We start from the raw sequence: 21,454 nt of genomic DNA, 5'->3' as shown, positions 1-21,454 counted from the left end.
GTGTGGACTGACTGTGAGTAGAGGCAGAGCGGTGTGGACTGACTGTGAGTAGAGGCTGAGCGGTGTGGACTGACTGTGAGTGGAAGCAGAGCAGTGTGGACTGACTGTGAGTAGAGGCAGAGCGGTGTGGACTGACTGTGAGTAGAGGCAGAGCGGTGTGGACTGACTGTGAGTAGAGGCAGAGTGGTGTGGACTGACTGTGAGTAGAGGCAGAGCGGTGTGGACTGACTGTGAGTAGAGGCAGAGCGGTGTGGACTGACTGTGAGTAGAGGCAGAGCGGTGTGGACTGACTGTGAGTAGAGGCAGAGTGGTGTGGACTGACTGTGAGTAGAGGCAGAGTGGTGTGGACTGACTGTGAGTAGAGGCAGAGCGGTGTGGACTGACTGTGAGTAGAGGCAGAGCGGTGTGGACTGACTGTGAGTAGAGGCAGAGCGGTGTGGACTGACTGTGAGTAGAGGCAGAGTGGTGTGGACTGACTGTGAGTAGAGGCAGAGCGGTGTGGACTGACTGTGATCGGCAGGCAGGTGATCTGCCACACAAACATGGCCTGCTCACTCGCCACAGGAAATAAATATCACACTTTCTAAATAAATAATGGCTTCACAGAGAGCTTTGGACTGTGTGTGTGTGTGTGTGTGTGTGTGTGTGTGTGTGTGTGTGTGTGTGTGTGTGTGTGTGTGTTTTATTTGATGCTGCCAGGTTGGCTATATTTCCATATCTCCATAGTTTAGCATGTCTGATGAAACTACACCATGGCCCAAGTGTGTTCACTGAGGCAGAATGAAAAAGACACAGAAATAACATCGGGGCTGCGTTTCAGTACAGTATGTATGACATACTGTAGTAGAGTGTTGCTGAAGCAAACACAGCCAACGTTGATTTCTAGTTGAAAACTGGGTGATATTCGCTCTGAACATCCTCTTCTCCCCCTCTTACAATGTTACAATAGTCTTTTCAACCAGATTCAATCGACTTGTCACTAAACACAACGTGGGTGAATCATTTTCAATATTTGTTCAGTCGTAGCTTGCCGGAGAGACGACATTGATTCGTGTGAATGTATTTCTCCAAATCATTTGCACTTGTACTGTAGGCAAAATGTGGTCTACACAAAGACGTATGCATTTAATGTTTGATTTAAAATGTCATACGGGTAAGCTTCAACTGCTGTACAACCGACACTGACATAGATAAGTGGTGTGCAGTAGGCTATATACGTAAGGGATAATGTATAGTGAGCCGGTGATTACTGGGGAAATAATGACCGACAGGTGAATGATTGAGCCCGACGCGCAGCGGAGGGCTTAATGATTCACCTGAAGGTCATTATTTCCCAGTAATCACCGCCTCAATATACATTATCCCGCTTAGAACACGGCCTACAACTAAATCATTCAATAATCGGACAAAAATAATTATTCAAATAGATTTTTTTAATAGCGTTTTCAACGACAAAGCGGTTTCATTCATAATTGGCACACAAGACACCACAGCTGCAACTGGTTGGCCTAATTAGTTCTGCATCTCTGTCTGCTGACAAAAGGCTCTTATCAACTGATTAATCCAGGTGTGCCTAATCATTGTCGTGAGTGTTGACACAGCTGGATTAATCAGTATAACCAGCAGCAGAGCAGTGGTCGGTTGTCGAGAAATAATGACCGCTGAATCTTGTTGATTGACCAATCAGAATCGAGTATTCAAGAGAGCCGTGTTCTAATAAAGGTTATATACTACATTATAAAACGGCTCTCTCAAATCAAGCAATCTGATTGGCTCACAGCTGTCGAGCTGTGGTATATTGAGCATATAGCACAGTCAATATAGCACAGTTAGAGCCACTCAACTGCCCTGAACTTTAATCAGCCTCATTGGATCTATGAATTGATCCAAACAGTTCACCTCACTTTCGCTCTTCTAATTTTATAAACAGTGATTTAAGTAAACATTTAAATAATAATAATAATAATAATAATAATAATTTTCATATTGCCATACTTGGTAAGCGTATTATATATGCTCAATGCTCATTATACCACACCTAAGGCGTGAAGCACGACCCTGTGGTGTGGTATAATGAGCATATGCCACGGCCTGTCCAGATCTATTGCTTAAAGGTCCCAATTCGTGCAGCTGTAACCTCTTAAAAACGTGTGTCTCTGGTCCATAAAACATGATTCTGGATTAATTTGTCGAAAATATAGCAACCCCGTTTGTTGTGACGGAGTTCTCACTTCCTCATCTCGTCGCTTCCCAAGAACGGTCTGTTTCTATAATATATTCAGAACTAACAGTTCCCATTGGCCGCAGAGGGAGAGCCCGCCCCAGGCTCCCAGCGGCCAATCAGATTAGCGTCTGTGGACCAGCACGCTAGGTTGCGAGTTATCGTTAACTTAACGGTTACTACGCTAAAGAGGACATCTCAAAATGCCTAGACTTACACCTCTGCAGTTGCTGGATCACGTACAGTTGGCGTCGCTCCAGCTAGAAGTGTTAATTTTGTGGCTATAGACTAAATGGTGCAGGTAGCTTGTGTGAGAGAGACCCGCGCAGTATGCGTGAGGAAGCTCGTGACGTCCCAATTCCCCTCTGGGCAAACTAAGCGTTTGGGGGTGTGGCTTGGAGGAGACTGCAGGGGGAAGCTGGATAGGGACAAATCCAACTGTGGCAGTTCTGAGCTTGTGACCACTCATTACAGGGAGGGCTGACAGCAGTATATATGCATTTACAAGTAAAAACAGCTTTTGCACGGAATGGGACCTTTAAATATTGAATGCAAAATATAGCGCGTTCTGGTGGTTAAACCTCATAACTGCAACGTCTGCATCTCTCTCTCCCTTTATTTCTCCCGTCTTTGAAAGTTGAACGTTCACATTTAGACCCTATTTCACCGCTGTAATACTCTGCTGATATGGTCTAAATATGAACGTTAAATCAACGTCTATAGGCAGTGAAAACATTTCCACTTTTGAACCCGTTTTGAACGTCTTTTCACCGGTGACATAGTATTTTCTTTCTGTATTTTCAAAGGGAAAATGCTGACTGGGCTGAATAAATGCTTTCTAGTTTCATCAGCAGCCGGCTGTATCTCCATCATAGAAGAATCTGTTCGTTGAAGTGGACACGTGCAGCAGAGAGCAGCTGTCAGCTTGTTGTGGCTGCAGAGCCCTTCAGTCACTTTCTCACTCAAAGTCTATAGTGTGATCAGGTGGATTTGTTTCCAAATGTGCGTCTGTTATAATAATTGCCTCTGATTGGATTATTATTGGTTTTAGTAAACGTAAGACATTTACCACGAGAGGAAGGGGGTTGTGGCCACATTTACCACTAGTACAGGGTTGTGGCACGAGGCGAAGCCGAGTGCCATAAACCCTGTACCAGTGGTAAATGTGGCCACAACCCCCTTCCTCGAGTGGTAAATTTATTTTCTACAATAGCTACCACATAATATGAAAAATACACAATTGTAACATTCAATTCATTTATTTACAATCATTACTGGTTTCAGAATACATTTATCCTTCCGCCACAGAATATAGTTCCATACACAAGATCAATGATTGCACTAAACATTTAGTTGCCTTTGAGCCAAAAAACAACTAACCTATTCCTTAACTAGATTCACAGTCATTGATACATTGCCTGTAAAGGTGCAAGATTCTTTTGAGCACACCAGGTCTGGAAACATCGCATTGCCCAATTTGTTTGTTTGACAGTCCCAGGTTCACTCCGTGACAACTCAAGCTCAGCCAGTTCTCTCTCCCCAATTTCACCATGTCGTTCTTTGTTCACTTCACCTTCATCTTCATCTAACCACTGCTCAAAACTCAATCCACCCAGTAAATCAAACGTTACTACGAAATCTGACATTTCCTTGTTAGAGATTTGTAGACTGACAGGCTAACAGTGGGCGGAGTCAGCACAGGTGTTCTTCATTCATCAGGGAGCCGAACTGTAGATTGTTGGCCTATTTACCACTGTTGCTAGCCAATCAGAATCCAGTATTCACTCATGCTGTTGTAGAAAACTTAATAATTAATAACTAGCTCTGAAAGCAGAATTATATGGAAAATAATGGTAAACAGACAACTAGTACAACTATTATAGCTTACAATTTATAGGGCGGGGGGGATACAAAGTAGTATAAAGTAATAAAGCCAACATAATATTTTCAGTTTGTGTAGCCTGTACAAGCAACATTTTAAATTCAAAATGTATATTGGTTGGTAAAAGAAAAAGGTTCTGGTTCAGGTTACTCAGACATGGCGTGGACAAAGTTGGATGTTGATGCTTGACGACTGCTGTATTTGAAGTTATCTGTGAATGAGGGGAACTGTAAATTATTATTATTATTTTTTACCATTGCCCCCCAGTCTCCCCAACAACCACCGCCGTTTAGCTCAGACGAAGAATGACAGGTCTCCTTGATGAATCAATGGTGCAGAACATGATGGAATAACCGTTCACGTACGAAACTTCTGAATGTCCAAATGATAGGTACCAAAATGTTATTTCACCAAAGCTATTTTTAGCCGCGGGCGGCCATAGAATTGCATTGTGCAAATTATATTATTTGCGAGCTCTCGCGGGCCACATAAGACATACCACCAATACTGAAATATAGATTTTTTTTCTGCTTTACATGGAGGCAGGAAGCTGACATCTGATTAAAAAAGAAAATGTGTCAGCTTTGGATTTGATTTGATTTAAATCTCTTCGGTAGCTTGCTTTTGTTATCTTTTCTTTTCTTGCATTTCTGTCCAGCTCTGAGTCTGTACGCCTCACCACATCTCAGCAGAAAACAGCTTGGAAAAAAATCTGTTGTGATGATAACTATACTAATAATACCACTGGCTGTTAATTCTGTCGGACAATTGCAGAGAAAATAATATAGGCACGGACCCTGCTACGCTGAACACAGGGAGACATATAGGCCTAAAAACAAAGCAATGCTGAAATGCTAGAAAGAAATCTCTAGATATACACTCGCATTCATACACTGAAGGCCATGCAAGGCACTTTACGTTACTGACGTAACGTAATGTAATGCAAGGCACTAACCCAGCCAGCCTCAAACCGGGAACCTTCCCATTCCCAGGGGACAGACTGTCGCCCTGTTTATATGTCTGTATACTGTTTGTATAATGTATATTGTTTGTACTAGGGATGTCAATTTTCGGTTAATTTCACTTTCGATTAACCAACGCTAATAATCGATTAACCTATCGGTTAATTCATAATTTTTTTATATTACATTTTTTTTTTTTTGTCTATTTACTCAATGAGCTCATGCCCAAACAAGGCGTGTCTATTTAGATGCTGAAATGTTAATGCTTTTTGTGTTAGAATTATGCCTTTATTTTTTGTTGGCTTTGCTGAAATTTATAAGTTTATTGCCACATTTTGATCAGGTAATCATTCCAAAATCATTCTGGCTCTTATATGGATGACAAGGAAATATATTTTTGAGAGCTTTATTTCCTGTTTATGTAAACATTACAACAACAACAGTCTGTTATTTCTTTTGATTTTTTCACATTAGGCCTACTGCAAAACCACCTAACTAGTAGCTTTGGTCCTTATGTATGATCTTATATCAATTCTTATATCAATTTAAGGTCTTGTATGACCTTAAAAAAATAATAATAATAATATTAACTGATAGACCGACAGCAATAACCGAACCACGACGTTAGCGACGGTTAATCGATTAACGGTTAACCGTTGACATCCCTAGTTTGTACATCATTTGTATACGAACAAAAACATGTTTGTTGATGTCTGTTGATGTTTGTTTGTATCAATATAACAAAAAACGTGCCCGATTAAATTAGTAATGTCCGATATCATGTGAGTTTATTGTCTACAATTGTCTAGATTGCAGAGGCTCTTTCTTTGTTTCTTTGTTTGTTTGTTTCTTCTACTGTTTTTATATTAATTTATTTACATTTTATATTAGTTTATTTATCGAGGTTGCTGCTCCACCCTCTGCCGATCTGGGGAGAGCCGAAACTGGCTCCATGCTTCCTCCGAGACATGGGCAGTTAGCCAGCCGCTTCTTTTCACCTGACAGGGGAAGCTTCACCGGTAGGACATAGCACGTGGGAGGATCACGCTATTCCAACGAGTTCCTCTCCCTCCGAACAGGCGCCCCGAACGACCAGAGGAGGCACCACATCAGCGACCAGGATATTGCATGTTTTGATGAGGGGTTCCTATAAGAAGGAAACTCCCAGGGAGCACGGGGAGAACATGCAAACTCCACACAGAAAGGCCCTTTTGACGACCCCACCCGGGCGGCGGGCACTCGAGGACATGCGGACGGGCACGCACTCCTTCAGCGCTCACAGCGTCCCAGGTGGGAATCGAACCCAGGACCTTCTAGCTGTGAGGCGACAGCGCTTACCACTGATGATGTTTTGTATTATACTGTACCTTCCTATCCTGTAATGTACACGTTGGAAGCTACTGTATACCAGAAATTGCAGTGATAAAAGTAGTGCTGTATTGATTTAGAAAATCAAGCTGCAGCTTCTAAAGATAGTGGCTCTACAAAAATGTGTTGCTCATTTTTTACAAGCTGAAATATGTAATAAAAAAAGGCTGCCAACTTGTACCTCGGCCGTTTCCAGTGTGATCATGAAAATGATGACGATACTGCTGCTAGTAATGATAAGAGCAAATGGTACAGCTCCTTTCTGAACAAAGTTACAAACGGATAAAAGGAAGGCTTGTCATGCCGGGCCCCATTAAGGCCTCTAGCTCGTTAACGCCCACTCAGCTCGTTAACGCCCACTCAGCTCGTTAACGCCCACTCAGCTCGTTAACGCCCACTCAGCTCGTTAACGCCCACTGAGCACATTTCAAAGAGCACATCGGACTCGCAACAAACAAATGAGCAGCATAATGAGCGAAAAGCAAGTTATCATCTCAATGTTTCTAAAATGGAGTCATCACTTGAAGTCCCTGAAGGAGAGGATGCCCTTTCCAGAGCAACATTAGTATGCTGCTGCTGCCCTCAAGGACATCTCCACAATGCAGCAACATCATCCGCCGTGTTGAAAAGGTGGTCGGATGCAGCCTGCCATCCCTTTAGGTCGGACCTACGCACTGCCAAGATGCTAAAGCGGTCTCGGAAGAGACAATTGCCGACCCCTCCCACCCAGGTCATAAATAAACTCTTTAGGGCCCGCCCCCATGGCAGAAGACTGATGTCTGGCAGTACCAGAACCTCTCATCACAGGGACAGCTTCTACCCAACTGCCATCCGCCTCTGCAATGACACCCGAAAGCCCCCATCAGGACTTTATCACCTCAGTAAAGGGCCGGGACACCCTCCTCCATGGACATGATTTTGTCAGAGAACCAGGGACATGTACAATATCAACGTTAGCCAGCCGCTTCTTTTCACCTGACAGGGGAAGCTTCACTGGTAGGACATAGCACGTGGGAGGTTCACGCTATTCCAACCAGTTCCCCTCCCTCTGAACAGGCGCCCTTAACGACCAGAGGAGGAACCACATTAGCAACCAGGATATTGCATGTTTTGGTGAAGGGGGTTCCTATATGAAGGAAACCCCCGGGAGGCACGGGGAGAACATGCAAACTCCACACAGAAAGGCCCTTTTGACGACCCACTCGAGGACATGCGGATGGGCACGCATTCCTTCAGCGCTCACAGCGTGGGAATCGAAACCCAGGACCTTCGAGCTGTGAGGCGACAGCGCTTACCACTGCACACATCACATGACCCTCATGCCATTAGTACACATCACATGACCCTCATGCCATTAGTACACATCACATGACCCTCATGCACGCTGCTGCACCCACACTTAAAGCAGATTAAAGCATGGTACAATGGAACACGGCTCGTGTGAGCGCTTGCATTATGAGAGCTAATGTGCGTGTGCGCTGGGTGCAATCTATAGTGTTATCTGCCATTTGCATGATAAACACGCTAGTTGGAGTAAATTGGAAGGCATACGCTCGTGCTTTCTGCTCGGGAGGAAACATCATTGCTTTTTGATAAATAGCGGCCGACGATGAGTGTGTTTTGAGAGCAGCACAATCGGCTCTGTTTCTTTTTAGTTCAGTTCCATGGCAAAAACAAGCAGGAAATTGTCTCGTTAATATTGCAAGAGAAAGTGCAGTGAAGCTGCTTTAAAATATTAAAGCATGCTATGAAATCCTCCTGTAATATTCTGGGAGGCGATGTTGAAAGTGCCGCCCGCTGCCAACAGCAGCAGATTGTTAAGCGCTGTGCTGGCAGGGCGCCCAAGGTGAGGGGGGCGTGTCAACAGGAAGCTGAGCCTGTCTGAGGGGGCGTGTCAACAGGAAGCTGAGCCTGTCTGAGGGGGGCGTGTCAACAGGAAGCTGAGCCTGTCTGAGGGGGCGTGTCAACAGGAAGCTGAGCCTGTCTGAGGGGGGCGTGTCAACAGGAAGCTGAGCTGAGCCTGTCTGAGGGGGCGTGTCAACAGGAAGCTGAGCCTGTCTGAGGGGACGTGTCAACAGGAAGCTGAGTCTGTCTGAGGGGGCGTGTCAACAGGAAGCTGAGCCTGTCTGAGGGGGCGTGTCAACAGGAAGCTGAGTCTGTCTGAGGGGGCTTGTCAACAGGAAGCTGAGCTGAGCCTGTCTGAGGGGGCGTGTCAACAGAAAGCTGAGCCTGTCTGAGGGGGGCGTGTCAACAGGAAGCTGAGTCTGTCTGAGGGGGCGTGTCAACAGGAAGCTGAGTCTGTCTGAGGGGGCGTGTCAACAGGAAGCTGAGCCTGTCTGAGGGGGCGTGTCAACAGGAAGCTGAGCCTGTCTGAGGGGGCGTGTCAACAGGAAGCTGAGCCTGTCTGAGGGGGCGTGTCAACAGGAAGCTGAGCTGAGCCTGTCTGAGGGGGGCGTGTCAACAGGAAGCTGAGCCTGTCTGAGGGGGGCGTGTCAACAAGAAGCTGAGCCTGTCTGAGGGGGGCGTGTCAACAGGAAGCTGAGTCTGTCTGAGGGGGGCGTGTCAACAGGAAGCTGAACCTGTCTGAGGGGGGCGTGTCAACAGGAAGCTGAGTCTGTCTGAGGGGGCGTGTCAACAGGAAGCTGAGTCTGTCTGAGGGGGCGTGTCAACAGGAAGCTGAGTCTGTCTGAGGGGGCGTGTCAACAGGAAGCTGAGCCTGTCTGAGGGGGCGTGTCAACAGGAAGCTGAGTCTGTCTGAGGGGGCGTGTCAACAGGAAGCTGAGTCTGTCTGAGGGGGCGTGTCAACAGGAAGCTGAGTCTGTCTGAGGGGGCGTGTCAACAGGAAGCTGAGCCTGTCTGAGCGTGGCTCCTCTCCTTGTCTTGTCATGTCTATCAGGAGTATTTGCTGCTCACCTGTGAGCTTTTAAGGTGGGTAGGCTGTGAAACTCAATTGCCCTTCTGGGATGAATAACGTTGTCTGAATCTGAATCTCCTCTCCTCACCTCCTCCTCTCCTCTCCTCCCCTGGAGCCAAGGAGCTTGTAACTGGAAGATTGTTCAATCCTGGATAACTCTGGATAACTTCCGCAGTTCCGCCCGACAGCGACGATATGTGACATTAGTCAGTTTGTTCGGCCATAGTAGCCACCCGTAATGCTAGCACAGAGTGTATAATGCTAGCACAGACTGTATAATGCTAGCACAGACTGTAGCCACCCGTAATGCTAGCACAGACTGTGCTAGCACAGACTGTAGCCACCCATAATGCTAGCACAGACTGTAGCCACCCATAATGCTAGCACAGTCTGTGCTAGCACAGACTGTAGCCACCCGTAATGCTAGCACAGACTGTGCTAGCACAGACTGTAGTCACCCGTAATGCTAGCACAGACTGTGCTAGCACAGACTGTAGCCACCCGTAATGTGTGGCTAGCACAGACTTTGAGAAAGTCGCTTGTTATCCTACTTCACACAAGAGTTATTGGGAACCTACTACTGTAGTCTATTGTGTTAGCTCCACCCACCCTGTGAACCTACAGTAACCTATCAGAGTGAGTCTATTGTGTTAGCTCCACCCACCCTGTGAACCTACAGTAACCTATCAGAGTGAGTCTATTGTGTTAGCTCCGCTCACCCTGTGAACCTACAGTAACCTACAGAGTGAGTCTATTGTGTTAGCTCCGCCCACCCTGTGAACCTACAGTAACCTACAGAGTGAGTCTATTGTGTTAGCTCCACCCACCCTGTGTCACCACAGACACCAAGTTCATAAATGCTGCAATAGTGAAAATGCAAAGGCTTAACACCATTGTGTTAAGTCACTATTAGATAGATAGTGACTTAACAGACATTTATTTACATGAAAATCTTTCACTTTAATGAATGACAGGAGATATGATTGCCTCACTCTAAGGCAGCTCAGTGGCCTTGTGGTTTGAGTGTCCGCCCTGAGACTGGGAGGTTGTGAGTTCGATCCCCGGCCGAGTCATACCAAAGGCTATAAAAATGGGACCCATTTGCCTTCCTGCTTGGCACTCAGTTGGAATTGGGGGGTTTGATCACCATGATTCTCGAGCGCGGTGCTGCTGCTGCTCACCGCTCCCCCAGGGGATGGGTCAAATGCGGAGAACAAATTTCGCACATTCAGGTGTGTGACAATCGTTGGGACTTTACCTTTACATTCAATCAAGGGGACGCAGCGATGCCATGAGACAGCGTGTGGGTGTCGAGACACAAAAAGACACGAGACACAACTCTGCCGTGTTTACAACCAAGTGGAATCTGTGATCATTAAAAGACGGGTCAAGCAGAGCGGGGATGAGTGGAGCACATTATGCAAAATTAGCGCTGAAAAAATGAGCTGACAAGCCTACAAGCATGTATGGAACGCGTAGGAGGTTTGTTAATTGGCAGTATCCAAGAGGTTTGCCCTTGTTTTGTACATTCGATGCAACAGACTCTCTGTGGCTATAGTGTGGTCTTTAAAGATTGATGAGGGCCTTTAAAAGCATATTGCTGTTACATGGCTCCTTTATGGTCTCATAAAAGATGATATTTTCCATGCGACTCTCTCACCTCAATCCATTCTCACTCCCAACTAGTCCACATAGCCTATATGATGTTTGGTCAGGACCCCTTAGCGTCACTTTTTAAATGGGTACTCCAACATGCAGGGTAGTCCAATAGACTTCTATAGAACTCACACAACATGCAGGGTAGTCCAATAGACTTCTATAGAACTCCCACAATGTGCAGGGTAGTCCAATAGACTTCTATAGAACTCCCACAACATGCAGGGTAGTCCAATAGACTTCTATAGAACTCACACAACATGCAGGGTAGACCAATAGACTTCTATAGAACTCCCACAACATGCAGGGTAGTCCAATAGACTTCTATAGAACTCCCACAACATGCAGGGTAGTCCAATAGACTTCTATAGAACTCCCACAACATGCAGGGTAGTCCAATAGACTTCTATAGAACTCCCACAACATGCAGGGTAGTCCAATAGACTTCTATAGAACTCCCACAACATGCAGGGTAGTCCAATAGACTTCTATAGAACTCCCACAACATGCAGGGTAGTCCAATAGACTTCTATAGAACTCCCACAACATGCAGGGTGGTCCAATAGACTCCTATAGAACTCCCACAACATCCAGGGTAGTCCAATAGACTTCTATAGAACTCCCACAACATGCAGGGTAGTCCAATAGACTTCTATAGAACTCCCACAACATGCAGGGTAGTCCAATAGACTTCTATAGAACTCCCACAACATGCAGGGTAGTCCAATAGACTTCTATAGAACTCCCACAACATGCAGGGTAGTCCAATAGACTTCTATAGAACTCCCACAACATGCAGGGTAGTCCAATAGACTTCTATAGAACTCCCACAATGTGCAGGGTAGTCCAATAGACTTCTATAGAACTCCCACAATGTGCAGGGTAGTCCAATAGACTCCTATAGAACTCCCACAACATCCAGGGTAGTCCAATAGACTTCTATAGAACTCCCACAACATGCAGGGTAGTCCAATAGACTTCTATAGAACTCCCACAACATGCAGGGTAGTCCAATAGACTTCTATAGAACTCCCACAACATGCAGGGTAGTCCAATAGACTTCTATAGAACTCCCACAACATGCAGGGTAGTCCAATAGACTTCTATAGAACTCCCACAACATGCAGGGTAGTCCAATAGACTTCTATAGAACTCCCACAACATGCAGGGTAGTCCAATAGACTTCTATAGAACTCCCACAACATGCAGGGTAGTCCAATAGACTTCTATAGAACTCCCACAACATGCAGGGTAGTCCAATAGACTTCTATATAACTCCCACAACATGCAGGGTAGTCCAATAGACTTCTATAGAACTCCCACAACATGCAGGGTAGTCCAATAGACTTCTATAGAACTCCCACAACATCCAGGGTAGTCCAATAGACTTCTATAGAACTCCCACAACATGCAGGGTAGTCCAATAGACTTATATAGAACTCCCACAACATGCAGGGTAGTCCAGTAGACTTCTATAGAACTCCCACAACATGCAGGGTAGTCCAATAGACTTCTATAGAACTCCCACAACATGCAGGGTAGTCCAATAGACTTCTATAGAACTCCCACAACATGCAGGGTAGTCCAATAGACTTCTATAGAACTCCCACAACATGCAGGGTAGTCCAATAGACTTCTATAGAACTCCCACAACATGCAGGGTAGTCCAATAGACTTCTATAGAACTCCCACAACGTGCAGGGTAGTCCAATAGACTTCTATAGAACTCCCACAACATGCAGGGTAGTCCAATAGTCTTCTATAGAACTCCCACAACGTGCAGGGTAGTCCAATAGACTTCTATAGAACTCCCACAACATGCAGGGTAGTCCAATAGACTTCTATAGAACTCCCACAACGTGCAGGGTAGTCCAATAGACTTCGATAGAACTCCCACAACGTGCAGGGTAGTCCAATAGACTTCTATATAACTCCCACAATGTGCAGGGTAGTCCAATAGACTTCTATAGAACTCCCACAACATGCAGGGTAGTCCAATAGACTTCTATAGAACTCCCACAACATGCAGGGTAGTCCAATAGACTTCGATAGAACTCCCACAATGTGCAGGGTAGTCCAATAGACTTCTATAGAACTCCCACAATGTGCAGGGTAGTCCAATAGACTTCTATAGAACTCCCACAATGTGCAGGGTAGTCCAATAGACTTCTATAGAACTCCCACAATGTGCAGGGTAGTCCAATATACTTCTATAGAACTCCCACAACATGCAGGGTAGTCCAATAGACTTCTATAGAACTCCCACAATGTGCAGGGTAGTCCAATAGACTTCTATAGAACTCCCACAATGTGCAGGGTAGTCCAATAGACTTCTATAGAACTCCCACAATGTGCAGGGTAGTCCAATAGACTTCTATAGAACTCCCACAACATGCAGGGTAGTCCAATAGACTTCTATAGAACTCCCACAACATGCAGGGTAGTCCAATATACTTCTATAGAACTCCCACAACATGCAGGGTAGTCCAATTAGAGGCTTCTATAGAACTTCCACAATGTGCAGGGTAGTCCAATAGACTTCTATAGAACTTCCACAATGTGCAGGGTAGTCCAATAGACTTCTATAGAACTCCCACAACATGCAGGGTAGTCCAATAGACTTCTATAGAACTCCCACAACATGCAGGGTAGTCCAATATACTTCTATAGAACTCCCACAACGTGCAGGGTAGTCCAATAGACTTCTATAGAACTCCCACAACGTGCAGGGTAGTCCAATAGACTTCTATAGAACTCCCACAACATGCAGGGTAGTCCAATTAGAGGCTTCTATAGAACTTCCACAACGTGCAGGGTAGTCCAATAGACTTCTATAGAACTCCCACAACATGCAGGGTAGTCCAATAGACTTCTATAGAACTCCCACAACATGCAGGGTAGTCAAATAGACTTCTATAGAACTCCCACAACATGCAGGGTAGTCCAATAGACTTCTATAGAACTCCCACAACGTGCAGGGTAGTCCAATAGACTTCTATAGAACTCCCACAACATGCAGGGTAGTCCAATTAGAGGCTTCTATAGAACTTCCACAACGTGCAGGGTAGTCCAATAGACTTCTATAGAACTCCCACAACATGCAGGGTAGTCCAATATACTTCTATAGAACTCCCACAACATGCAGGGTAATAAACGGAAAATTGACCAATGTCCCTTTGCTTTCCAGGGGCCCAGTGAATGGAATCTGCTCCCACTGGATATTAAGGAGGCCTCAAGTCAAAGCAGCTTTAAAGTTAACAGGTGGCTGCTAAATAGGGTTCCTGAGTAAGGGACTAGGCAGAAATGGCGTGTTGTATTAATTAGTCTTCTTTTGTTATGCTGTAATAGAGTAATTTTAGTTTTACTACTAGATAGCCAGATTTTATTACAAAACGACAGTATGTGTGGTGCAATGTCTGTATATTTAATGTACTGTATATCTAAGAGCAAGGACCACAACGGAATCAAGTTTTTATCTACTTTTTGTGTTATCCTTGATGCCTTTTTTTGGAATTGCATGTACATTTAATGTATGGATTTTTTTTTAAACGGATCATCAAATAAATCGATCTAGCTATCTCAACAGAAAGTCACTGATTATAATGGCAGGGTTTCTGCTTATGTAACACTGTTTACTACCATGGCACAGGAGCTGAAATTATAGAGTCAAATGTATTCCAAATACAACATCAAAATTCATGAGTTTTTGTTGTAGTCAGCTAAGGTGAGCTGGGCTTAACGTCTGTGAGTCTATTTGCTGGTTTAGACTGGAATACGCATGTTTTTGTTTATCCTCGCTAAAGCTACATCATTAAGACATCAATTATTCATGTGGCCCTTTGCCAGAAAAGACAGAGCTGATCGGTGGCCAAGTCACGTATCGTTTAATTTCTTTTATTATTATTGTTCATGGCTGAATACTTAAAAAACCAACATGAATAGATGAACCCCTGGAGAAAATTACATATTATTTTAAGGAAGAAAAGTAAAAAAAAAAAAAAAAAAAAAAAAAAACTTCCTTACTGTACTTAAGTAGGATTTTCAGGTATCTGTTCTTTACTGAGTATTTATTTTTTGGACAACTTCACATTATTGTACGTTTAACGTTTACTTCCTACATTTGAACACAAATATCTGTAGTACTTACTACCTTACATTTTCAAAACAGGCGAGTTACTTTAGTTGTAATGCACAACATACAAAAACGATGTAACGTTGTTTGTCTCCCTCATGTCACGGAAAAACCATATTGTTGCTGGTCATGATCGATGGTCCGCATCAACAGGGCTGAATCATTGACTGTGGTACTTACTGGTAGTCTAGTTAAGAATGTCATACGGAACCGACCTGGATAGCTAGGCTAAATGCTAAGACTAGGTTAACACTTTCAGTGCCACGGCCCTTGGGCAAAAGGTTGCTTGCTGTGCCACATAGGCCGCAATGCATTTTAAAACAGTCATATAATTTTTTTAATAATTACTATGTAAACACTGAACACGCACAAATAACGATGAGACTCTCTTCTATCACCTGCAAAAAAAAGTTTATTGATCCCATTTTCCGTTCTTTAGTTATGAGCCGGAGAAGATAGCTTGATTGAACGAAAAACATACCTTTTTTTCTACGAGCTGAGATAATGAGCCTTTTGTGAAATTAAACATTTCAAGCACATCTCTGACTCTGAAGCTAATTTTCTGATGTCTGGGTCTGTCTGGGTGAAGTGTATGCTGCTCTGCTGCTCTCCGTGCTCCCCCCCCCCCCCCCCCCCCTCAACTGCACACGCCTCCTGGGTGTGTCTTATGTGTCTGGTGGCTCTCAGTCTCTGCTGAGTTTGCTGCGCACACACAGTGAATGGTGCGCGACATTCAGCTTTTTGGTTCCGCGTGTGTTTGTCACGGGCTGGCATGCTTCCAGTTCGGAATAATAATGCTGATTATGTGAATGTGCTGTTGCAGCGTACATGGAAGTGCTCAGTTGTGACAGCGGATGCTGCTGCTGGGGGCACAGCTGGCGTTGTGCTCGTTTATGGAGGCACGTCGATGCATACGGACGGATGCGATGCGATTTCCTCATTTTATCCCAGTGACTATTTCTGTGTGTTTGGCTCCTTTTTCTCTGATCAGGAGAGTGCTGTCGCCACCTAATGGGTTTGTAAAATAGGTTATCGACCTCCAATAGCTACAATATTGTTAGAGGCGACGTAAGAAGCTTAGATCGACACCCCCCCGTCAAAAAAACAATTTGGAGTTATGACGCCATTTGGCGTCGCTGGCACTGTACGGTAAATTTCTAATGACGCCATATGGCGTCGCTGGCACTGAACGTGTTAATACTAGGTTGATGGAAGGCATTAGAATGGTGAGGTAAATTGGAGTTGTGCGCTGGTAGCATGGAGGGGGGTGTTTCCAGTGTGCTGGATTACACCAATAAGCCTTCTTGAGGTGTCGTGGGCTAGCTAACTGACATGCTCCATACTGCTGTTGGCTAGGGTAGCTAACTGACATGCTCCATACTGCTGTTGGCTAGGGTAGCTAACTGACATGCTGCATACTGCTGTTGGCTAGGGTAGCTAACTGACATGCTGCATACTGCTGTTGGCTAGGGTAGCTAACTGACATGCTGCATACTGCTGTTGGCTAGGGTAGCTAACTGACATGCTGCATACTGCTGTTGGCTAGGGTAGCTAACTGACATGCTGCATACTGCTGTTGGCTAGGGTAGCTAACTGACATGCTGCATACTGCTGTTGGCTAGGGTAGCTAACTGGTGATTTGTATAATGCTTGTTAGCTTGCTGTTAGCTTGTTAGTTATATTGTTTGTTAGCTTGTTGTTAATGGGCTTCTAAATGTGCTTTACCTCGGAATTTAGCACAAGATCTTGTCCTGTGTATTAATGAATGTTATCACACCAATTATTAATCCAATTATAATCTTTTAAAACATGTTTAAGTTGAATAGTCTTCTAGTCTAGATAAGAGTATGATGTAGTAACCCTTTCTGTCATGTTTCTACTGTGTTAGGGACTAAAAGGGGGCTCTTTCTTTTGACAATGGCAATCATCTTTTCTTCTGTAAACAAGCTGTGCAACACTTGCTGGAAGCTATACACTGTAGCCGTCAAGTTGGATTGCTGTTATATCGTCAAATACTGCGACGACTCTGATAGGACGTCATAGTCCAATTAAGGTGTACACTGTACATGTATGTCTAATGCAGTTCAATAATGCAACTAAGATGGGAATACTCAACTTGTCTTAATTCCACCATTGCTTACCTATGACCTTATTTGGGATAAAGTCTCCGGAAACTACCGGTAAACATAATTATGTGTTTGAGTTTGTCACACCACAGAAACATTTGTTATTAACCACCCAGTCAAATTTGAATTTGGGTATTTTCAGGTTTGACAGACAACTGAGAGCTTCTATTCACCTTATCATTTGCCCATATCAGGACGCTTCTGCATGATGTCATTTTTTAATCGTCTTTCCGTTTTAGACCGGGAAGTAGATTACTCCCACTGTTATCATTTTTAGACTTACCATGAGCTGTTTTCAAGCAAAAAACCAAACTGTTATAAAGTTTTAATATTTTTTTCGGATGAGAACGTAACATTCCAAATATGTGACCAGTTTATCAGAATAACTATTTGGACATTTTTTACGAGCAGCGAGGAGCGCGCTGGCTGTGTGACCGGTCGGACTACCGCTAGCTAGTAGGCTATCTATCAACCCCTACTGTACTGGCAGTGAGAAAACACTGTCGATGTGCTTTTGTAACTAACGTTAAATGCCGACCGGGTACAGCCATCGGCTCCTCGCAGCAGTAACATATATGAACATGCAACTGAAGTTGGCCGCAGAGTAGCTGCTGAATGTCGGCAAACTTCAGTTTATCGGTGTTTACCAGCCGGCTAACGCTGAACCGGAAGAACAAATACACAATTGCGTCTTACACGGAAGAGAAAAAGTGGGCGTGGCATCATAAGGTGAATAAGATGGATTAATTTTTATGATAAAGACGTGATCAAATTTGAACATAGTGAGCCCTAATTACCGCACACTCCAACCCCAACCTCAGCGAAGCGTAAAACCATGGAAGTGGAAATATTTAGGATTTGGGTTGAAACTAATGTCTACATCTTTTTGACGTTTACAATTAGACACATAAGACCCTAAATTAGATAGTTGGAAGGTTTTGGTGCATTTTGCTTCCCAGGGTCTTTAAGGTAATCAGGAAATGTTTAAAGGGCGGTGTCTTATTCAGAGTAGCGTCTAATCGTGCCATTTGAATATTACAGTCCGTGTCAACATGCTCACTGTGTGAGAGAGCAAAGCTAAAAAAAGGGAAAAAAATCCCCACACATTTGTACAACTTTCGAATGGCCTAAAATGTAAAAAGCAGCGTTTTGACCGACTGCCGGGGGAGACGAGTGAGGGGGAAGTGCTCTGACATTGAATAAGGTTAGCAGCTCCCTGCTCTCCTGTCGGTCCGCAAAACAAGCCCCCTCTGGAACACACTCACCATTCTTGGGCCGAGCATGGAGGGTGTAGTGCGTGCGTGCGTGCCTGCGCGCGCGCGCGCGTGTGTGTGTGTGTGTGCGTGCATGCATGCGTGTGTGTGTGTGTCTGCTTTCCGCACACGGACAGCCTGGCTTCTCAAAGTGAACGCTGGCTTGACAGGTTTCATTATTCAACGTGTCTCCTGACAGAGCGGCAGACTCGTCTCAGCCATACCAAGCATGGCCTCTGTTACATGTAGAATACACAGTGCAAAAAGTGCAATCTTATCAAGTGAGCGGCCCTATCTCCGTACAGGCGTTATCCCCTATTTAGCTTGCGCACCTGTTTGCGCGTGCCTTAAGGCAGGGAAGATACCGGTCTGCCTTGCGCATTTGTCTAGGTGTTATGCCAAGTTTTGCACCCCCACCCCACAGCATCCCCACCCCACAGCATCCCCACCTCACGGGAGCATATTGTAATGATGTATACAGAAATGTAACTGTTTAAAAGTGATATAATTGTCTGGGTAGACGTGACCTCCCTGATTTCTAAGTTAAAACACCCCCCGAAATACGTTGGGGATGCAATGCTCGGCGGGGATGCGGAAACGTTCACGGCACGTGTCGCAGGCGCAAATCGGAGCCGTGCCAAAATCATCTGCGCCCCCAAAATGCCAGCGCAAACGGGTCTTAACTACCACAATTATTCACAGGTGTGTGAACAACTCTGAAGAATTGGTCCAGACTGACTTCAGTTGCTTTGGAGAGTCAGCGGTCTACACTCTACACGCGCTCTCCGTCCACCCTCCTCGTGCACTCAGTTTGCCCCGGGGGATGTAAGGGTGACTATGGTCCCTAACCCGGCCGTCATGCCTCAGGTTATGGGTGCCTGTTCCCCCATCACTCTGGAAGCCTTTGCTGAAGAGCAACAGGCTCCGCCCTTGTGCCCTGCGCACCAACATGGACAAAACTAGGGCGCTTAGGAAGGTCGATCAGCTGTTCGTATCCTGGGCCTAACCCTTGTCTGGGCAAGCACATCCTCAAACGACGCCTCTCATCCTGGATAGTAGAGGCTATCGACTTGGGGCACACGAGCCAGAGCGCACAGCCTCCCGTGGGGCTCCGTGCGCACTCTACTCTGCTCACCTCTCTGCTTTGTCCGGTTATATAGGCTGGACGTCTCGGCGCGAGCCGCACGAGCGGTTTTGGGACCCCAGTGAGGAACCTGTCACCTCCTCTCGGGGTGTGTGCAATAAAGCAGTCTGGTATATTCATAACCTTGAGATATCCTAGACCACCTAAGGCACCATTGCATGCTTCCTAGAAAGTGTGCAGAAAATAGGTCCCTCCACAAAGGGAGGTCGCTGCTCTCAGAACAGGAGTATAACAGTATAACAACAACAGTTCAATGGGTAAACCCAGAGCCATGTAGATAGCAGAGTCCCCACATCTCCATTCACTCCAATGGACCAGTTCTTTACTCTCAAGAGTTCCAGGAAGTAAGGTCCTGGATTAAGCAGCACTGTCGAGTTGCAGCAAAATAGACAGTTTGTGCTGTACTCTTGAATCAAATTGTACATTATCAGCTTTATTTTAGCATGCAAAAGTAGCGCGAGACCCATTCCTGGCTGTTCATTGGCTAATGAGTCTCGCATTTTGGTCCTCCGCTGACGCCACTCTCTCTCTAGAGGACACTAGGTAAACCCAAAGAGGATCCTGGAGCACTGGAAAATTACAGCAGCATTTATTTTTCCTCTGTGAAAACGCTATGTGCGTTGAGTGCACCTTATTCAAATAGTTTTCCAGTGAATCGAGTGTTCCAGGATGCTCTTTGGGTTTACCCATTCAACTATTGTTGTTAGGTTGCAAATGATGTATCCTACCTGTTTCAGACAGCCTAAAACTTATAAATTACACCTTCCAACATAGACCTATACACAGCCTACATCTTGATTTGCTGGTCCAAATTCCAGATGAAACACCAATAAATCTCTACTGGCTGCTGAAAACGCTGGATGAAAAACAAAATGTCTCTATTGGTTGCCATCCTGGTTCCTGGCACCTAGATGTCTGTCTGGTTGTGTTTGACTTTCTCGTTGTCTGTTTTGACGGACAGGGTCGTACAAATTCGGCCTTCAGATTTTTCTGTCATTGTTAAAAAAATCTTTCAATGACAGAAATGACGACCAATCTGCCTGAGGACCGCAGGCAGCTAAATCTGTATCAACTTCTCCATCACTTCATAAAACTGTTTTATAGACTCACATTTATGTAATGAGCTTTTATTAGTTTGACTTTCCTTTTATGTTTCTTTCCTTGCTTTTAGTGCTTTTACTTTTCATTTTTCATTTTTGTCTACTTTTGTCTGCTCGGGTCTCGTCTCGTTTAGGCCTGGTCTCGTCCAGTTTGGTCTGACGTCATCTATTCTGGTCTAGTCTGGTCCAGTCTAGTTTAATCTCTCAAGAGGGATTTTCGATTTGCATACAGTAAAAATCTGTCGACATGCAAGAAAATCCAGATAATAGTGCTCATAATAGCATGCATGCACGCTTGGTAAGATTACCATAAAGGGGCGTGGTCAGGTGAGTTGAGATCTGGTTATTCAGGTATGAAACGCGGTTGCCCCAGAGGTCTAAAAATACATGGTCCAAGGCATCTGGTTGTGGTCTTACCGTGGTGGTCTTGACGCGGCCTCCCGGCTGTGTGCAGGTCCAGCCTGACTGGTTCACCAGGAGATCACAGCCCTCCTCATCCAAACATGGCATCATGTCACACCACTGCTGGCTCCTCACGATACGAGCTGCACAGGAGAGGAGAGGTGGAGAGGGAGGAGAGGGAGGAGAGGAGGAGAGGGAGATGAGGGAGGAGAGGGAGATGAGGGAGGAGAGGGAGATGAGAGAGGAGTGGAGGAGAGGAGGAGAGGGAGGGGTGGAGGAGAGGAGGAGAGGGAG

General features: G+C 45.2%; 1 protein-coding gene across 1 annotated transcript in view; it reads right to left on the bottom strand.

The window, feature by feature from the left end:
• Positions 1-21,454, bottom strand: part of LOC310800658 (uncharacterized protein) — a gene marked incomplete at both ends in the record, with an annotated part of 118,526 nt that overhangs the window by 13,941 nt on the left and 83,131 nt on the right. The window contains 2 exons of the mRNA XM_083663278.1: positions 19,460-19,583; positions 21,176-21,303. Of these exons, the coding sequence (XP_083519404.1) occupies positions 19,460-19,583; positions 21,176-21,303 (252 nt within the window). The remainder of the gene's footprint in view (positions 1-19,459; positions 19,584-21,175; positions 21,304-21,454) is intronic.

Source organism: Poromitra crassiceps (assembly GCF_964638095.1).
Source record: "Poromitra crassiceps genome assembly, chromosome: 30".
NCBI classification, from domain to species: domain Eukaryota; kingdom Metazoa; phylum Chordata; class Actinopteri; order Beryciformes; family Melamphaidae; genus Poromitra; species Poromitra crassiceps.
The sequence above is the reverse complement of the archived record's forward strand: the minus strand, read 5'-3'. Positions and strand labels throughout refer to the sequence as shown.